The following is a 21,020-nucleotide window of genomic DNA, read 5'->3' as shown; positions in this document are numbered from 1 at the left end:
CTCTCCTTCTAAACTGGAGTACACAGACATGGGGGATATAATATTAAACAGCTTAGTTTCAAAAAGCCAACCACACTTAAAGTGGATAGTTACACTTAACACTAAAGATAATGGTCTAGACCTGCATATTGTACATATCAGCCCCCACTACAGCAAGCCCACTAAGAATGTTACATCCCTTCAAGTCTTCCTACCTAAATGGAGATCTCTTAATCAAACCTTATTTGCAAGTTGGGTTATGGGTACTGCCAGATTTTACGTTAGTCCTGCATATACTGGTGGCCTTTCCAAATATAGTCTCTTGATGGTTGTTGGTTTTTCCTCAAAGATCCTTAGAAAGTCACATTATTAGGAACGTTGTCTTCTTGGTTGATTTTTTTTTTTACGAGTGGGGATAGATTTGCTGTGCTCCATGAAATGCCAACTTGTGTTAGATCTGCAGAATTACTCCTTGACTGGGTAAACTAGCGAAGGTCTCATTAGCCACCATAAGAACACACACATACACACACGCACAGTACCCAATTTACAAGAAAAAATAAAAATAAAATTCTACAATACCAAAGTCTACTCTTATCCTGTTTATTATGTAGGGTCATAAGACCCTTTGGTGGTCTCAAGAGCTTGGTCACTTATATGTACTCTAGAGCATGGAGTTTGATGCCTCCTAGTCCGAAAAAGAGTATGGAAACGTTATCTTATACGGTCATGCTAAACCTTTCATAAGAAATTTTGGAGATGCTATCCTGGACTAAGCCGAAACTGGAGGATTCTGATCACAAACTTCAGCAACCCAATGACGGTACAAGGCTATCTTTGATCTACCACCATGCAGTGATCCCATAAACTCAAAAACTACCATCACTCAGATGAGCCCAGAAGTTTGAATTCCTGGAACTACGGGGAACTAGCATTTTCCTAACCCCAATGGTCCCATAGGTAAGACCTTTGTTTCTGATAGTCTTGGTGGAAGAAAGGTCTATGGAGGAATAATTTTGTGGATTTCTCCTCATCAATATGGAAAACTGAAGCTACAAATTTTTTATCCGAAAAAGTCAAACTGCGAAACACAACACATTGACTAGAAACCACCGGCTCCGCATTTTAACGATCCCAAGGATTTTTAAGCTGAACCCACAATCTTTAGATTTAAGATGTTACAAGTCAATGGGGCAACACCCACCCAATCCTTAAGAATCAAATACTTTGTTTAGTGGTGTAGGAACCGCTCACATATTCACGTCCATGACAGAAGCAAAAAGTTAATTTCATACAAGCGATACGAACCTAAACCAATGCCAACTGTGTATTAACACTTGCGTGCCAGGACCTGGCAGGTTATACTAGCTGTGAGCCACACGCGCTCGGCTCGGTTGACACTAGCGTCATCAGCTACGACGGATCAGTTTCGAATGGATCCCAACAAATCCCGATGGATACCAATAACTTATAAAGGGGTCATTTCGGTATTTATGAATAGACCTGAAAATTATGATATTCTTGCAGTCAAAAAACACCGTAACCCTGATGGAGTGGGAGAAAAACACCTAAGCCTCCTCTAAATATTAGCGTAGATAACGGATATAAACAGAATTTGTTCTACTTGAGGCATCAACAGACCAAATACTAAATGGTACATGTAGACTTCTACACAACGTAAACCTTCCTTAGACGTTACTTTCCTGGCCCAAAATTAAGTTTCGACAGGAAACTCAACTTACTAAAACTACAAAATGGCAAGTACAACGTACGCAAGAGAAGTCTACCAAGAAAGAAAAAAAAAAAAAAAAAAAAAAAAAGAAGTGAATGCACCCTGTACTACCATATAGTAAAGAGAACTTCCATTGCTTACTAGTCAATCTGACAGTCATGGTGGTATATCTTAGGGGTTGCAATGTAAAAGTGCGAAAGCTTTACACCTATGTCTTGCATTCGGTAAATTGATGTTTCGACTTTATCTTGCAGTTCCTTCTCCCAGCCACAGTCTGGAAAATTATAAAAGAACATCCTGCCCGTTAGAACTTTTTAAACGATTTTGACTTTTTTGGGATTGTGATGCCAACTCTTGCAAAGCAACCCACATCAGTAACCACCAGGAATTTCAGGATGATGCTATACAGCAGAGCTAAAGCTACTGACAGCAAACACCAGGGACACGTGGTCACATGTTAAAAAAAAAATGTATCACTGAAACCAAAATTTTATGCCAAACATTTTATTTCCATAACAAACATTTCCTGAACTCTTTTCAAAAAATTATTTTGGGAGTATAATGACAAAAAAAAAAATAAAATTATAAAATCAGGAAAAATTATTTACATATAGGAAAGAAGTATTTACATAAAATAAAAGTAAACTTTTTTTTAAAATATAATTATTACAAATAAAATCAGAATTACAAATAGGTGAGTGGGATGCTTAAAAAAATAAGGCTTTTTTTTTTTTTTTTTAAATCACAGCTGAATGGAGTTGGTGTGAAACACACAACTATAGAAGAAAAGCCTTACACACGTATCTATATGTGTAACGCGTACAATTAATTTAACACATTCCCACAAGCATTGTACTTCCATCAACGGAATTCTTAAAAGCTACACCAAAAACCTGGTGCCTATACTTTTTTTCTTAAAATACTGATGTGTGTTTTAACTCTTTTAACGTGAACACTTCACTTACACATGGCGGACATAGCCATAATACGACTAACAGTGGGGAGAGAATGAGAAGCCTAGCCCATAGATCAGCTGCCTCCACTGTGCATAGGTGAGAAGTCCACTTATAATAATAGTAATAAAAGCGGTGGGACTCGTTGTAATGCCTTTTTCTTCGTTATAACTTATATTTAAAATGGGAAAAATAAAATAAAATAGTGGATTAATCCTATCTACTGCCAGATGAGTCTAGACCTACTAGCAGCAACAGGAAAAACCTAACACCGAAACAGCACACATAGCCACCGCACTCGATCTAGGTCTTATGTCACAAAGTTCAGTTCCCTATCAGAGCCACATCCATTAAGTCATCCTCTTCACCAATTAAGTAACCTGGACTTGGACGGGCTGCTCGGTCTGAAGATAAAAGGGAGCCACCGACCATGGATATTGTAGGGTCAGAAGAGATTGGTGACTTGGACCAACTTTCAGGCTTCATACTGTAGGATTTCTTCTTTTCCCGATCCCGATCCTTGTCCTTTAACCGCTTCTTCTCCTTTTTATGCTTTTTGTGCTTCTCCGCACTGTACTCCGGCTGTGTTCGGCTGCCTCCGCCATCCTCTGAACTGGGACTATTTTGATAAGATTTCTCAGCAATTGAGGAAGAACCTGACTCACTTTCACTGTCAAGGGTTTGTGGGGTATATGCTGGTGATTTGTTGTGGCTTGGTGAGCAGCGCTCATGCTTCGGGGTTGAACCGCTGATCAAGGGTGAGCCATAGCTCTTAGGCATTTGTGACCTTAACCCATCCCCACTCCCTTCTCCAGGCTTCTGCAGGGTTACTTTTGCTTTGATGCTAGGTGAGCCTCCATCATGCTTGCTGATAATAATTTTGGCTACTCCAGTACTTCCTGAGCCCTTCGAATCTCCTTTCTTGGATGAATCCGAGGATCCACCAGAGACTGAAACTTTTGATTTGTCTTTCTCACTCTTTTCCCGTTTAACAGGGAATTCTCCTCCAAGTCCATGTTTTGAGGACATTCCATGACTAGGGGCTCCAGGGTTTCCTCCCCCTCCAGAAACCTCCATAGGGTCCTCTGAACCAGGACCTCCTGTACCCACCCCATGTTTGAGTTTATCTATAACCGCTGTCAGCGAGGGTTTTTTATTTCTGCTTGGAGACTTCCCTTTTGAGCTACCATGAAGGTTCTGGGATATATTGGAGCCACCTGAAAAAGAGGATGACGACGATGAAGATGAGGACGACGAGGAAGAGGATGAAGATGAGGAGTTTGGCTTTTGTGAAAGAGATCCTGAAGAAACTAGACCAGATGATGACTTCATAGCGGAGTTTGAACTTCCCCCTGACAAATGAGAACCCCCTGAGCCGATGGGTGACTTAGCTTTTGAAGAAGGTGGAGTGCCTGGCATTGGTTTCATCGGGGAAGATAACTTGTCTGAGCCTCCAGATGGTCTGGAGTGTGAAGGAGAAATATTTGGCTTGGAGAGTGAGGGGTTCATTAACACGGATGGCTTTCCCTGTGGTTTAGTCTTACTACTACCAGAACTACTGCCTCCACTTCCTAGCCCATGCTTGGTGATGGGAGAAGATCCTTGCTTGCCTATTGACTGAGAGACACTTTTGGACTGGTTGACCCCTGAACCAGTCGGACCAGTGTACATTCCACTCCCTCCACTGCCCATCTTTATTCCAGAAGACCCATCAGACTTGCTGTTCTTAATTTTTCCCGAGGCAGAAGAGGAAGATGATGAGGAGTGGCCATGATGGTTTTTGCTACTCGATGAGTTTCCAGAACCACTGCTTGAATACTGACTATGAGAGGTTGGCTTCCCAACACTCATCGTTCCTTTAGGAATTTGAATGGTGATTTTGGGTATCGGGGGAGTGGCCATACCAGGAGGTGTCTGAGATCTTCCAGACGTTCCTGGAGATTTGGAACCACCAGTACTAGTAGGTGGGGTAAATGGACGATTGGCAATATGAGAGGGTGATTTTCCTTCAGGCTCTTTCTTGCGTTTGGGTGGCTTTTCTTTGCATTTACCATCACTAGAAGGTGTTCTGCTGCGCTTTCCACACTTTGTATCTAGACCTGCACCCTGAATCCCACTCAACCCTCCTCCACCCCCTCCCCCATTGCTTCCCTCTTTTACTCTCGGTTTTTGTGGTCTGTCTTTTGTCAAGTCTCCAAGTAATGGGCTCTGACTTCTACTATGTGATTCAAGAATATCTACCCCGCCCAGTCCCTTGCCACCTCCAATGATACTAAAATCTACTGTTTCGGCTGCTGGCCCTACCTTGTACTTGCCTTCACTCCCATCAACCGGAATTCCTGAAACTACACCCAGTGATAGCCCCTGCCCCGAAAAGTCCTGCCCAGAAAAATCATGATCGTCGCTCTGGCTGCTGTCTTCATTGAAGTCATCTGTAAAACCGCTTTGACTGTTCAGTAGTTCTGGGTTAAAATCCACACTGTGGAAGAAATTATTAGAGGAGTCACTATTTGGGCTTCCATTTGCCTCAGCAATGAGATCAGCAGCATCTGCATAAGGATTGTCTCCACCACCTGCACCATCTACCGGAAAGACATCGGTGTCAAAGAGGGTGCTCTGAGAGTGACCAGAACTAGAGGAGTCTCTGACAGGAGTGCCAAGATTGGGACAATCCTCTCCAGTCCCTGGAAGCTTTGACGCTTCCTCTGCTATGTCGGAGAGGATATCTGTAACATCTGGAATAATCGTGTCTGTACTGGGCAGCCTCACCATCCTTTGCATACCAGACTGGGCATGAGACATAGGCTGCTGGTACACTGTAGGAGGTGTGCCACACTGGCTAGGTGCTGGAGTAATATGAGGTGTGTCGAGGGCATCACCTGCCATGCTAACGTCAAATATTGGATTTTGTGAGTCCACATCCATTGAAAAGAGCTCCCTTTGAAATTCATCTTCAGTTTGGTTTTTCATCTTTTCGGTCCTAGGTCTCTTTTTCTTGGGTTTCCCAGTACCCGCTGAACCCATATCTGTTCGAGGAGATCCAGAAGAGTTCTGTCTTTCAAGGGGACTACTACCATACAAGCTTGAGAAGTCCTGTGCTGGGTTGTCCTTCAGCAAGTTCATTAGCATGGGATGATTTTTAGTATTGCTAGCTGGAGAAGAAACTGGTGGTGGGGTATGATGTGGTGGTGTAGGACTTGAGCCTAGATTTCCCCCCACATTTCCGGTTATCTGAAGAAGGCTGGTTAGTATGGGATTCTGAGTTACTTTGTTGTAGTCTTCCCCATGCCCCGTGGAATCGTGGCGCTCTTTCATACCCATGTTACTCATGCTGAAAAGAGAATTTATGGGTCCGGAGTTATAGGAGTTGGTTGGGGTGGTGATTAAGTTCGAGGAGCCAGTGGTCATTCCATAGCCTGGACTACTGGCCGGCGGAAGGTTTTTCTTCACCATATCTTCTACAGTCTCTGCAATAAGTGACAGTGCAGGTGTATCAGCCTGGATGGTCTCAGCTTTCCTACGAATGGCTCGCATAGTCACAGGGATAGACATGCACCTATGTAACAAAGAAAAATATAGAAGGATATATTATATAAATCTCAATAATAAATGTAATTAGACCAGGGCAAAACAACACACATCAATACAATGGTTTGTCTTATCCTATCACCATACTTATTGAGGATTTCCACCTGGATCAAAAACAAAATCAGCAATATATGAAGTAAATACCCTCGACATTCTCTTCCATCAAGTTTTTTAAATTTTCTTTCGTCGGTCACATCCTCCAGCTTCATGCATTTAGCACCAGGTGGAAGGATGAGGCAATAAATCGGTCTAGTCGACCATGTTCACACCAGCCCTGTCATAAGTCATGTTTTACCTGTATCCCACGGAGGAGATTTTGGGGAAAACATTGTGTAGCGAGCAGAGATTGGATTTAAGACGGAGTTACCCGGGTCCATACTGTTAAAGTGTAACTATACTTTCATAAAACCTTTGACATGTCATAGGTCTGAGCACGGAGACCCCCACCGATGGCTAAAGAGAAGTGGCAGGAGTGCGATTAGTTTCTGATTGGCTCTCCGCTGAAAGCCATACGAGGGTTGTACAAACTTAAAGACTTTCTATTGAGCCCATACACCGCTCGCTCGGAAACGAAGCGCCACATCGCTCACCTGAGCACTTACGCCGCTTTGTTTTAGCGATCAGTAAGGGTCTCGGTGCACGGACATCCACCGATTAAAACTTCTGACATGTAACTAAACTTTCATAATGACACTTTAAGCAGCAGCTGTACTGTATATACATTACAATGAACAATTTCACAATATAGGAGAATACTTTGTCGTTAGCTTTACAGGAAGATTTGCGTCTTCAGGTCTATTACAAACACCAATAAAATACACATTGTAACATATTATTACAGCAGGGCAGGCAGACGCTTTCCAGCGCTCAGGATAAACCTGTACTAACACCCTTTCTCGGCAGTACCGACGGATGAGCAACAAGAACGGAATGTCACTTAGTAATAGAACAGAACTCAGACGTCCTGCAGGTCATAAATACCAATCCAAAGAAAGAACACAATTCATTTTGGCATTTCCTTGGGTAAATTAAAGGTTGCGATAAAAAAAATAAATATATATATATATATATTAAATTGTCTTCGCACATTGCAATGTGTACAGATTTCTTATTACAGTAACACACTGAGTCATACATAATCAATATCTACCCAATAACGCCAAGTGAAATAAAGGTATGCACAGTTTACGGTCTCATACCCCGGGAGAGTGATTGAGAGGTGGAGGGGCATTGTATATAGAGGTCCAACCAATCATTTAACCAGTAAAGCCAAGAACTGAGCTATGTGTCCTTCATGGATCTTCAAATGGTCTTAAAAGTCCGAAAACAATTGTATACGGCTTGGGTGGTAAGACAGAATGATTTAAAGGGGTTGTCCGGTTTAATCAAATTAATGTTATTTTTTGCATAATTAAAAGTTATAGAATTTTTCAATATACTTTCGGTCTTCCTCCCGATTTTTCAAGATCTCTGCTTGTTGTCATTCAGCAACAACATTCATAGTTTACTTCCAGTGGATAAAATTCTGTCCACGGTCATGTGATGGACACACAGGTGCTGTAATCATTAGGCTGGGTTCACACAACCTATTTTCAGACGTAAAGGAGGCGTATTATGCCTCGTTTTACGTCTGAAAATAGGGCTACAATACGTCGGCAAACATCTGCCCGTTCATTTGAATGGGTTTGCCGACGTACTGTGCAGACAACCTGTCATTTACGCGTCGTCGTTTGACAGCTGTCAAAAGACGACGCGTAAAAATACAGCCTCGGCAAAAGAAGTGCAGGACACTTATATACATTATATGCAGGGCACTTCTTTCAGACGTAATTTGAGCCGTTTCTTCATTGAACTCAATGAAGCACAGCTCAAAATTTACGGCTGTCAGAGAAGCCACGCAAAATGCGAGGAGGAGCATTTACGTCTGAAACGAGGCAGCTGTTTTCTCCTGAAAACAGTCTGTCTTTTCAGACGTAAATGCCTGCTATCGTGTGCACATACCCTAAGACACAGCTCGAAGACACATACTGTAACGAGCCACGCACCTGTGTGTCCATCACATGACCATGGACAGAATTTGATCTACTGGAAGAAAACAATGAATGTTCCTTCACAAATAACAGCATCAGCGCCCCCCAAAAACCCCTATCACAGCGCCAGCCAGAGTGACCCCAACAACAGCGTTGACCATGGGGCCACATGACAGCTATTATATGCAATAAATTAAGAAGTTGTTGGTGTATACAATTCCCTAACATGTTATGCAAAGAGATTACAAACTTTTTCAAATATACAGGACGCACACATAACAATACATTTACCTCTGAACTACTTTGGTAATGAAATCATCCGTACAGATGAGAGCGTCAGAAAGACCTTTGTACAGCTTGCAGGATACATGGGTAGAATCCTGAACGTCCATCACAACTGTATGAAAGATAATGTCAATCACTAATGGAGCAAAGAAACAAAGACCTAAATCATGCCAAAAAATTGCGTCCGAAAGAACAGTCAAACACCAACAACACATGCTGTCCCTCCCCCACATACATTACCTAGGTAGAGGTACAGCTAGCTAGCTATACAATCCATTATTATATCTAGCAATATTCGGTTTATTACGTCACAAGCCCTGTGTACCACCAAGCAAAGTATTAAAACCGTTCTAGTCTATCCCTTTAAGAAGTCTGCATTCCCTACTGAAGACACCTGAGAATTGTGGCCAATGGCAGCATCAAAAATACAAAATTGAAATTCTTAAAGGCTATGTACACCTTTACACTCTTGTTTTAATAAAAATGTGTATCAGTGTGTTTGGTGCAACTTTCTAATTACATTTTATTAAAAATGATTTTGACATTTTGAGATACAGCTGCTTTGTATCCTGTATACAGAGCAGCTGTATCGTGCTCTAAAAACCTGTATCCGTCAGGTCCGCAGGACTGACAGGCTCAGAGACCGCGGGTCCTGCGGGTCCCTGTCACGCAGGATCGAGCGGTTACCGATCACATCTAAGTTCATAACTTAGATGTGATAGATTATAGGTGGATCCTGCCCCGCTGTCACTGAAGCAGTCAGCTCTGCTGACATGACAGATTCTACAACAGAAGACGACAATATAAAAAGAGAAATAAAGCAGACACTGCAAGTGGATAGAGGTCAAGTAGTAAAGTATGGGAGCTACGGTTTGTGAAGCCAGAGTAGGGTGATATACCAGGGAGAAGTATGCGAGGCATGCGGAGGACACTGCTCCCATTTTTTGCAAGCCACTTTTTCAGACACCCCAGTGCCCCCCTAATAGTAATAGCAGCCACAGTTAAGTACTTTTATTGCCCTTGCTACAAAGCCATGACCTCTTCAGAAGTAAAAAGTATACAGCGCAGCATAGGGTTTTTCACTGTATGCCTTTGTATAGGTAAGAACAGTGGACTACGCTTTCCCATACAGTGAAAAAAAATGTATGCCAACACATAGCAGGCCAGCTTATGCCAAATCGACACACTTTTCACTAACAGCTCTACATATGCTCTCTCCTTTCTTACATTTTGGCCTTCACCCTCCACTGGGTTTACAGACATCACCCTTTTTCCCACCGAATGTCTCACTATTCCAGACCTTCCCAAGTGTGAAAGACTTACCAGAGACCAAAGAGTCATTAACCGGATGCTGGAACGAGATACTGATGCAGGAGTCCGAGAGGGGGGAAACCTCAAACTGCAAGAGGTTAGGGCAATCTAAAGCGGTGGTGGAGATATAAAAAATAAAAAGTTTATAAGGAAATAACCCAAGTGATCGTACATGTATCATAGTCCATAGTGTGGAAGGGGGGGGGGGGATGTATAAAAGCTAGCGCATAGAAACAAAAATGGAGGAGTTTATCTTTACGACCAGTCGGGATGATGCTTGCATTTTCCAAAAACCTGGATGGTTCTCGCCTTTTCTCCTGCATAAGTCTCCTGAATGCATTTCTCTTGCCAAGCACGCACTTGCTCTTATTTCTAACGTATAATAAATAAGTCAAATCCAATTGGTTGTTACCGCTGGCTTAGGCTCCCTGCACACGGCTGTAGCCATGTGCATGGCCCGTGATTACAGGCATGGTCGGCGACGGACACTCACCCATTTTATAATGGGAGCGGGCAGTGCTCACTTTATAAAAGTATGGGAGGACGGTCCGTAAAGTAAAAAAATAGGACATGTCCTATTTTTAACGGATGCATTCTACAGCCGGACACCTTCCCTTAAATATATGGGAAGGTGTCCGTTGGCCATAGAAATTAATGGATCGGTATTTTGTTTTTATTACGGTATTTATTTACAAGATTATGGTTGTGTGAATGGGGCCGGACACTGTATAAATAAATATAAATTTTTGTATCCGTTCCCATATAAAGTAGTTTAATGGGAACAGTGAATGGATAGTCGGTCCACTATACTGGAAACGCAACATCTGCACTTTTTTCTACAAAAATTATGCACTAGAAGACGAACGCCAGTTGAAAACAAATCAGAGCTTTCAAAAAAAATAAATAAATACTCAAAATAATGCCAGCAACCTACCCTCTTTTACCACAGTGCGCTTGACACAGCTCCCGATCAGTGTGTTACACGCCATCTGATGTCGGATGAGGTTGAGGATAGTGGGGACACGTCCAGGGTGCTGAAATGGTATCTTACTCAGTAGGGTCCCCTGCAGGCACCTTCCATCAGGGAGCGGAGCGTCTTTATTAAGAAAATAGCAATGTTGCTGACCCGGCAGAGACTGTAATAAAATAACAAAACACGCGCATTACTCCAAATACATTATTCCAGAATTTCTCCAGTGATACCGGATGAGTAAGTCAATATTAAAAGCCCATAACAAGCGGAGAGCACATTGATCTCACCGCTATACCAGAGCTGGAGTAATCCTGCAGTGTATAGACAATTAATCCTTTCATGATCACCCTTGGTATTGCCACTTCAAAGGCTTAAACATTAATGGCATATCCTCAGAATAGACCATCAATGTTTGATTGGTGACATTCCGATCCCCAGGACGCGTGCCGATCAGCAGAATGAAGGGACTGCAATGCAGATCCGTATAAGTGGCTGTGCCTGGTACTGCGGGTCAGTCCCTTTCACTTGGATCGTTACATCCCCTTTATTCTGCTGAACGAATTGGGTCTAGGTCGGACAGGCCATCAATGTTTACGTCCCAATGAATACCCTTTAAGACATAAAAATAAGATGTAATAAAAAATAGACATACTGCATAGAATCTCATGTAGTGGTTCATAGGGGACGGCTCCTTATCTTTGGCCAGCTCAAACTGGGTGACCAGATCGTAGTGAGGCGAGAAGGTGGGTGGTGTTTCAAACAAAGGAATACCTATAGAAAGAAGATGTGTGACTAACAAGGTAAAGAGAGTGAAGCAAGGGCCATAGATAAAAGGAGGCGACATCAAATATTTAGAGCTAAACGCTACTGTGAAGAAGGAGAAGGACTTGCTGCAGCTCCGCTCACCTGTACAGTTCTGGATTTTCTGAATAAAAGCACTGGAGACCGGAATAGGTTGTGGAAACTTAAGAAAAAAACAAGCAGGAAGGTCCACACTGTTGGCATTGGTGATGGAGGAGAATGATGGAGTTCTGCAAATAGAAGTCACTACTTATTAATTAAAACTATTTCATCAAAATTATTCCATTTAGCAATGGAGGCATTTCAATAATACACATACAGAATTGCTAATTTTCTGCAATTGTACTGTTTTATGAAGGCCTGTAGTCTACCATGCACTGAAGGACCACAGACTACGGTAAACAGGCACATTCTTCTGACTGATTCACATGGCCGGTGTGACGAATTGGAAATCTCCTACAGCCCTGTATCTTAATATTGGAAAATCATAGGTAAAGGTAGCGATTTGTATAATAAAATATTAGGAAATTGCTAGTTGAGCAATTCTTAGATATTTTTAGGTAAGTTTAACAAAACTTACACTAAGCATAATATCTAAGGCTGCAATCACTCGCCCCCCACACAGCCTGGTTTAGCATGAAATATACAGCCCTTACAATGACTTGAAAGATGTGAATGAAGCTTTCATTTTCTACAGTTAAGTAGCAAATCTGGCCAATAGGACTAAGATATACTACCAAATACTCCCATTATGTGGTATACTTTAATGCGGTGGAAAACAAACACCTTTTTGCATATAAATGTAATCTTAATATAGCAGCTATCCCTATAAATGCTGTATGGACTTCAGATGGAACTGCCTCCTTACCCCTTGTTATCGATGGGATGTGAGCCCATGATCAGAGGAGCGATGGGTAATTTGTACATTGCAGAAGCGGCTTCAATGGTGACCGATACGTTCAGACCTAGTGATCGAGGGAGTACTGAAAGATAAAAAAGGCATATAGTGAGATTATGCGGAGTTCAATCAAGCAGATATTCTCTACTATCTGCTATGGTATAGGGCATGTTTGGAAGGATTCACTGTACACACTTACCTCCTGTGCTGAGAATTCAACCATACACCTTAGAATATGCACAATTGTAATATATACCCATGGATACAGATATGCAGAATGCAGAACTTTACAGGATGTGAATTTTCATTTCTTTCGGACTATAAAACGCAATGTCTAGCAAGAAATAATCTTGCCAAAAAGTGTGTGTGCCTGACCAATCCATCAATGATCATAAGCGCTCTGCCAATCATAAAGAGAACGGTGTGGCTATTCAATGACAGCAGCCCAGTCCTCTATGTATCTGCCTGGCACTGATCTATTTGAAGCTGAAAGCAATAAGCACTCCTCCACCATACTAGACCACCAGAGAAGCAGCCATTAACCTCTCCTCCACCAGAGAAGCAGCCATTAACCTCTCCTCCACCACAGAAGTAGCCATTAACCTCTCCTCCACCAGAGAATCAGCCATTAACCTCTCCTCCACCAGAGAAGTAGCCATTAACCTCTCCTCCACCAGAGAAGTAGCCATTAACGGGGACATTTCAGAATAAGCTGTCACATGCGTATATATGAGGAATAACACTATTTTGGGCCATTATATGACTTGTATTCGTCATTATTTAGCAGTTTTCCCCTCTCCAGGCTTTATCTCCAATTCTCAGTTGTCTCTGAGCTAGTGGGTGAAGCCTAACAGCTATCATGTTTTCCATACACTGCACACAATCCTGCTCTCCTATCTTTATCACATATATAGAAGCTGCAGCAGCATGGAGGAAATTATACAGCACAAATGAGCAGTATAGCTGAGAATCCAGCATTAGGGTAAGATATAACACTTACTAGGAATCTGCTGCAGTGTGCGTGTCTCTGCCTCTCTCCTCCCTATGGACATCTATGGTCAGCTGTAACCAGATCCCTCAGTGAGCTGATAGTTCATCTACTCTTTATTTAGAATGATTCAGCAGTAAATACAGAGTGAATGAACAGATATGCCATGAATTTCCTGACCCCTATCCTACTTTCTATCGCGCATTATGGAGGTGGCTGAGAGTATGGAAACAGCCGAGCTACACGTTTTCGTAACTCCCATAGAAGTGAATGGAAGAGTTCTGAAAACAGCGTAGCACAGCAAGTTTGGTTGTTTCCGGAAAACCTTACCACCTAGTCAGACAGTGGCCAGAGCCCAGCAAAGGAAGGTAGCACAGTGGTCAGGGTCCCAGAGATGGGACCTGCATCTGGTCGACATTTATGGCATATCCTGTGGATATGCCATAAATGTCCAAGATTGGAACACCCTTTAACCCTCCTCCATTACCCTAGACCAACGGGAAAGCAGGCATTAACCTATCCACTACCCTAGATCACCAGAGAAGTCCGAAAATTTATTTCCTTATGCGCCTTATTGTCAGGAGTTTCTTGAAGACCAAAAAAAAAAAAAGCATTATATTTTAGGCTGCAGGGGGGAACCCAAGTAGTGCAGCTATTTCTTTATAACATCCTATCTTCCTGTTCATAACTCACCATGTCCTTCATTGAGTGTTATTGTAGCCCCGGTGGCATCGTCAAAGAGATCATATGGAGTGATATAATACTTTAAGTTCATAACATGGCCTAAGATGACAAAAAAGCAGTATGTAACTTTCATTACAAGCCGAGTTTCTTTACTATAATACTCTTCGTTTCTTTTGTAGACATTACCTCCACTTCTTGGCGTCAGTTGCCCAACAGTTCCCTGTAATATTTTGTCCAGTACACTGGCATTGGTTACCTGCCTGCAAGAAATACACAATATGGTTAATAATGTATGTAGATCTACTTCAGCTTGTCACTTCTTCGCCAGAGGGCATGAGAACTGTTGCGCTTACCAATACATTGCAGCCATTTTTGTGAGGTCCATTTCTAAAGACTGAAGTGCTAAAAACATTTTCCTATGAAGAAAAAAAACCAACCCATCAGATAGATACGTGCACCTTCCCTGCCTGACCCGCAAGGTAGTGGCCACTCACTTATCTCCTGGCATCTTGTACAGGTTCACCAGGCTCTTCAAATACTGAGAGAAGTCCTCAAAATTCTTATCCCTGAGGAGAAATAAACATGTAAATCGGCAAAAAAGCAAATGTGAGGAGCATGTGGATTTGGTAGTAATTGATGTATGTATTAGGGTCGGATACGCCACTGAAAAGTCTGCAGCATATCCGACCCCGAAGACGCAAAGAAATCCAGACTAATATTTGCACCAAATGCTGCAGGAGCTTCTGGGACCCAAATGGTGGAGAACAGGGCCTTAACATTGAAGCGGGAGGCACTGCAGGTGGGGAGTATCTGCTAGTTTAATACTTTATACAATCCCCTGACCTGTTGCAGATTTTTTATAAGTCCTGAATACCCCCCGTTAACGATAGGTGACCCTTTTTTTCTGCTTTGTCGATTAGACGGGTAATAAAAAGTATAATGTGTTGGGGTCTGACCTCTGGGACACCACCCTTAGACAATTGGCTGTGAGTACAGGGATGAGGGACAACCCCCTATCTCTGCAAACCTGGTCCCCACAGCCCCCAAAAATTACACTCGTATATCCCATCGACCCAACTATCCCAAGATTGTTCATGGTCACACATGTACTTGAATCTTAGCAGCAGTACAGTCCGCCAACCTTCCCATTTTTGCGCCACCCATGGATTGCAATTTCCCTGTAAGTGGAACTAGCCCAGAAAATGTATGAATTTGGACTGTTGGCAAACCACCATGCATTAAAATTGGGACCCCATCAAAAAAAAAAGGTCGACCAAACCCTAGTTAACATAACCAACCTTAGTTGCTGTACAAGTTCTGGACTGCTCTGTAAAAGGAAAAACAAATAATTGTTACCACACCTACAATTTGCTAGTAATGTCGAAAGCTAAAAGACACCGACAGTCCAGGCCCAATGAAAATATGTCCCAATTCTACGTCAGAAACACAACTTGCTGTCATTGCGTAACCTGCGGTATACCGGACAAAACGTATTGTAGTGTTTACTCTGTATAGCCCTGAATGTGCTACAAAATATGTCTCTGAAAGATCATTTTCTGATTTCATTCTCACTTTGTAACCTACATATCAAATCTATGAGTCATTATGTTCACATTTTCATATGGAGATTTGGATCTTATCTGTTCTTTTTGAAAATAAAGATTTGAGAAAAAAAAACAAGAAAAAAAAAACATATTGTAGCTTTATGCCCAATGTAAGTGAACCCCGCTCTCTTATGCTGCACCTAAATAGTCATGTAAGATGGAAGTTAATGAGATGTCGTATCTATAATATAGCAGAAAGCAATTCATGGTCAAAGTTTTATTGCAAAGCAAATTGTACATACACATAGCTCAATATACACGTATAACCAGTAAACATATTGCCGTGGCCCAAACAGACTAATGGTAGTGAAGGATAAGGAAAAACATCGCAGGGTATCAAAGACACAAAACAAGTTTTGCCAAGTCTCACAAGATATCAGTCAACAGGTCAAATGGAACGAGAGAAACGGGGAAACAAAAAAAACAAAAAAAAAAAAACGCCATGCGGGTGACGTAGTTCAGGGAGTCAACCCAATGGGCTCTGGAGGGAGACGCGTGGGTTTTACAGAGTCTGGGATAGCCCCCCTGATTGTCATTAGACTCTTCTTCAGAACTCTGCGGGGCTTGTGAGAATAGATAACACTGCAACCTCCACTAAAATAGGGACTGATGTACCACAAAGATCATTATATAGACTTGTCCCAGAGTTTGTGGACCCCAGAGAATTCCCACCAGCTACGTCTCATCGAACCTGGGGCAAATCCACATCTCCGGCAGGAAGAGGAAACCTGGAGGTCTATACCAGCGGGCAAGAATCCTGAAACGAGACATTTTTGATAGGATTTATACGAACACTTACCATTGGGCTTTCCCCCTGATGAGCAACCTTGACATCTGACAGCTGCCCCTCTGGATCAAGATGAACCTCTACGTAGAACATGTCTGAGCTGATATAACACTCTGTGCCATTAGGACTTAAATGTGACGTAAGACTGGAGTCAAGAGAAAAATACACTCGTTACAACAATCTGTCAAACACTCCGCAATGACCGATCACAACAATCATTACATTTAGGTTCTGTGCACACCAACTTTTGGTCCTATATGCAGCGTCCATGTCAGAAAAGCTCCCGACATACACACTAAACGTGTCCATAGGGCTCCGTTGGGCAGTTATAAGACAGTATTTATTTTTTTAGGATGGAGTAGAATAGTAGTCAACGATAGTCTATCTCATGGGAGTCCGCAAAAAAACATATTTCACTTTTTTTTTTTTTAACATGTAAGCCTATAGGTGACGTATGGCATACGTCAAAGACATCTGTTTAACGTCTCTCTCGTAGGCTTTTCATGATGCATACATTAAATGGATGCCATTAAAGCCTAGGGATGACAGATGCCGGTCACTTATAGGCTAGAATGTCATCCGTTTAATGTGTATGTAATGAAATGGGGGTCACGAGAGTTCACGATGTATCTGTTAAACAGATACCATTATAGTCTGTGATGCCACGGTTAGCCGTCACAGCCCACGTTTAACGCATACATCAGTAGCTTTTCCGGGCGTATACGTCAAACATCGGGCATAAAACATGGTATGCAGAGCCTTAGTCTAAACCAATTTCAGCTTAAAAGCGGACGAATCGTATGCCAGAAATACAATAGATGGCCGCTGAGACCTCTGATTGGCTGCAGCAGTTTCATCCTACGTGAATGTAAAGAAACTCCGCGCTGGATCGCCAGGGGTGAGGATGGGTAAGTATTGCTTTTTGAGTTTATTTATTTCATTTGCAGCCAATACTACTAAATTTTCACTTCCCGGATAACCACTTGAAACTTCTGCCCTGCTAGTGTGGAGGCCGATAGAGTTGCAAGGTCGGGAGGGGGACGGGGGTCAGACCAACTCCATATTACGATCAGTGTTCAACGTGTACATATGATAGGTGTCATACATGATATAGTCATGCTACAACCAGCTCACCCATTCTGTCTTGCTATAGACTCCAGACGGTCCGTCATGGCAGAAAGGGAAGACACTGAGAATACAAATGTCTTATTAACGTCTTGTTATAAAAAGAATGATCTTTATTTATGGGAATAAAACATTGTTCACCTTTTAATGCTTTTTGTAGAGTTTCCAGACAACTGACTAAGTGCTGGTGACCTCCAGACATCATACCAGTCCTCTTCTCCTGCCAAAAGAACAGAAACATCAGTACACGTGTCCTACAAGCATGAAAGAAGAAGATGTACATGCATTCAGTACAAGGGGAAACAAATTCATTTAATCTTACCATAATTTGGCGAACCAACTTAATGGTTTCAGGCCATGGTCGATTCTGGCTGTACTTGGCGTGGAGGCGTTCCATGAGGGAACTCATTTTGGCTGGGACCCTGTAGGAAAAAAAATTCTGTAATGATTAAAAGAAATGTAATAAGCAAAACAAAGCTCAATTATGTAATGCCCACAAGCCCCATCTAACCTCCTCCTTTCCGCATGCCCCCATTTCCATTTTATTGGTAGGACATGGCGGACATGACAGCGGTCTATAAGCCCAAGACACTTACGCCTAATGCACACGTTCGTGATCCGTGAAAAGATAGGACGTGACCTATCTTTCCAAAGACTGGAGAGTCGGATCAGTTTTCACAGACCCGATTCACTCGCTAAAGTCAACGCGTCCGTGAAAACTATCGGGTGCCACTCGGATGCCATGAAAACAGCCCAAGTGGCACTCGGTCGTGTGCAACTGGCATTATTTCCACAGCTTTTCTATTGGTATACTGGGTCACGCTCCATATCCTTGGGTTCCGCAGCATCGTACAGAACATGCTTTACTTTCCCTTTCTGCTCCCTTATTGCCTTTGCCAATCCTGATGCAACATGGACTAAAGTACTTGTTACAGGATCGGCACGTCCAGTATCCTGCCCCTCAAGAGACGTAATACATATTCCTTCATAAACCTCTGTATCAGAGAGGAAACACCAGGACAGTCTGTGAGTGAAGAGATCTCGTTCCATTACAGCTTGTACAGGGTTAGATACAGGTAGACAAACAAGCTGAGCCTCCCACAGGCCGAGAAAAGCAGAAGCAGCGACCACGCTACATAAATTAAAAAACGCACTGCAGGTCAATTTATAAACGCTTTCATGGCAGATTTTTTACACAGCGTGTGGATGAGATTTGTTCAAATCTCATCCACTCTGCTGCTACTGTATTACGTTGTGGATTTAGTGCAATGAAATCAGTTGTGGAAAATCCAGTGTTCACGCAAATACGTGAACAAACCTTAAACACGCAAACGGGCCGCCTGCTGCACGATGATGACGAGTCTAAGTAGTCCTCTCCATTGTATTGCTGAGCTTTGGAGTCCTCCCATATACATCAGCAAGCAGCGCATGGCCCTTTTGCGGGCTTACCCTACATTCAGACGAGCGTAGCTAACCTCGGACGTGAAAAACTGTAGTTTTTCACATCCGACGTGCACCCCTGCGGGACTCGTTATCACCGATCCCCCATAGACTAGAGTCTATGGAGGGATACATGACACGCAGAAAAATAGGACATGTCTTATTTTTTTCATGGACCAGAAACACATGGACAACGGAAAACAAACGGTGATGTGAACGAGGCTTTAATGGGATCCGATATGGCTTGTAAGAAACACGCAGAAAAAAAACCAGCCATATGATCGCGGCTTTATGAGCGGTGTCGTGGAAGTCAATGGCTCAAAATATATTAGACTGAAATTTAGACGAGTTTTCCAACAGACATTCACGCCAGGCATTTTATCCAGCATCCTAATCAAGATATTTCATACCGATATATATCGAGAGAGGAGAAATAACACACAGATGCTGCTGGTATGCTCAAAATACTCCTCTGAAGGTTTATTGCCAAACTCAATTACAAGGGCTAGTTCACACAGAGTTTTTTGCAGGAGGAAAATTCCTCCTGCAAAATCTGCTCCAGGCGTTTTTTTGCACAGTGGTTTGACAAAAACGTGTCAAAACACTCGTGGAGGCATTTTTTTTTCAGTCTCCCACTGATTGAAATGGGGTTTTGGAGGCGGAAACCGCCTCAAGATAGGTCATGTCGCTTCTTTTTACCGCGAGGCGTTTTTTTTTGCTCGCTGTAAAAAACCACCTCCGCCTCCCATTGAAATCAATGGGAGGCATTTTCGGCCGTTTTTTGCGGAGTGGTTTCCGCGCTAAAAAAAACTCAGTGTAAACAGGGCACAATACTATCATTCAGAAGGGGTGTAGGCTTGAGGTTAACCAATCAGAGGCAATGTGACACTAACTCTTATTCAGCCAATAGCAGACCATAAGAATATTTCAAATATGTAATTCTTATTCTTCATTAAAATGCCGACATCGGGTAACGCCTGGAGACGGGCATATAATGGGCAGGTGTTAGTGATTTGTTCTCATGGGGGAGTTTGTTGCGATAATAGTGGCACTTTATGTCTGGGCGTTCAGCCAACCGGCTACAATGGGTTATGAAGGCCACACGTTTAACACATCGCAATGGCTTTGTTCTCCAGAAGCAGCTCCTCTCCTGTCTGGTATCACAGCTCAGTCCTATTCAAGTGGTTGCAATACCAGACGCAACCTGTGGACAATAATGGCACTGTTTCCTTTTTCTAGTTTCAGACGATCACTAAAGGGGGACCAGTCGGGCACTACACATGCTAAGGAGCCTTTCTCTCCTATATTGGTGATCTCCAACCTCCAGATGTCACAAAACTACAACTCCCAGCATGCCCTGACAGAACTGGGAGTTGTAGATGTGCATCAATTGGAGACAGGTAACAGGTTGGAGATCTCAGGAGGGTAAAACATAGAGAAAGGGTTAATTTCCACCAAACAGCCATGGTACAGATGAGGAGCTGCCTCCATCTCCATCATCCCCTCCCCCCATTAACAGATATTCGGATCTGTCCTATCTAGTCCGCGGCAGAACCATTTATAAGGAGGTCCCCCGTCTAGTAAGACATGATTCCTGTCAGCCATGATGGAGTCCAGATGTTAATGGGGAAAGAAGAGGCCAGGCCTATCCTCAGAACCACTCATAGAAATGTCACCCTCCATTTGCACTCACCCTGTGCCTTGTTACCCGGGTGATCCTCCAATACGGGCGGCCGCGGCCTGTTCCCCGATCCCAGCACCCGGAACCTCCGCAGCAGCCCCAGCGCCGAGTTCCCATTGATCTCGCGGGACTTCTACGAGATTATCGTACTAGTTCGGAAA

General features: G+C 42.8%; 1 protein-coding gene across 2 annotated transcripts; it reads right to left on the bottom strand.

The window, feature by feature from the left end:
* Positions 1–19: 19 nt before the first annotated feature.
* Positions 20–21,020, bottom strand: MED1 (mediator complex subunit 1). Of its 2 annotated transcripts, XM_075845469.1 has the most exons (17): positions 20,872–21,019; positions 18,061–18,160; positions 17,880–17,958; positions 17,748–17,802; positions 16,626–16,758; positions 15,521–15,549; positions 14,717–14,788; positions 14,576–14,638; positions 14,409–14,482; positions 14,232–14,321; positions 12,521–12,635; positions 11,758–11,882; positions 11,504–11,622; positions 10,813–11,014; positions 9,891–9,986; positions 8,574–8,679; positions 20–6,220 (listed from the first exon to the last, which is right to left on the bottom strand). In XM_075845469.1, exons 2-17 carry the CDS (start codon positions 18,145–18,147, stop codon positions 2,989–2,991), a joined length of 4,677 nt encoding a protein of 1,558 aa, XP_075701584.1. In that variant the 5' UTR covers positions 18,148–18,160; positions 20,872–21,019; the 3' UTR covers positions 20–2,988. The 2 variants fall into 2 exon arrangements, with proteins under 2 accessions (XP_075701584.1, XP_075701583.1); XM_075845468.1 differs by having other exon boundaries at positions 14,232–14,482; positions 20,872–21,020.

Source organism: Rhinoderma darwinii, chromosome 13 (assembly GCF_050947455.1).
Source record: "Rhinoderma darwinii isolate aRhiDar2 chromosome 13, aRhiDar2.hap1, whole genome shotgun sequence".
NCBI classification, from domain to species: domain Eukaryota; kingdom Metazoa; phylum Chordata; class Amphibia; order Anura; family Rhinodermatidae; genus Rhinoderma; species Rhinoderma darwinii.
Note: the sequence above shows the minus strand (reverse complement) of the source record. Positions and strands in the feature narration are given on the sequence as shown.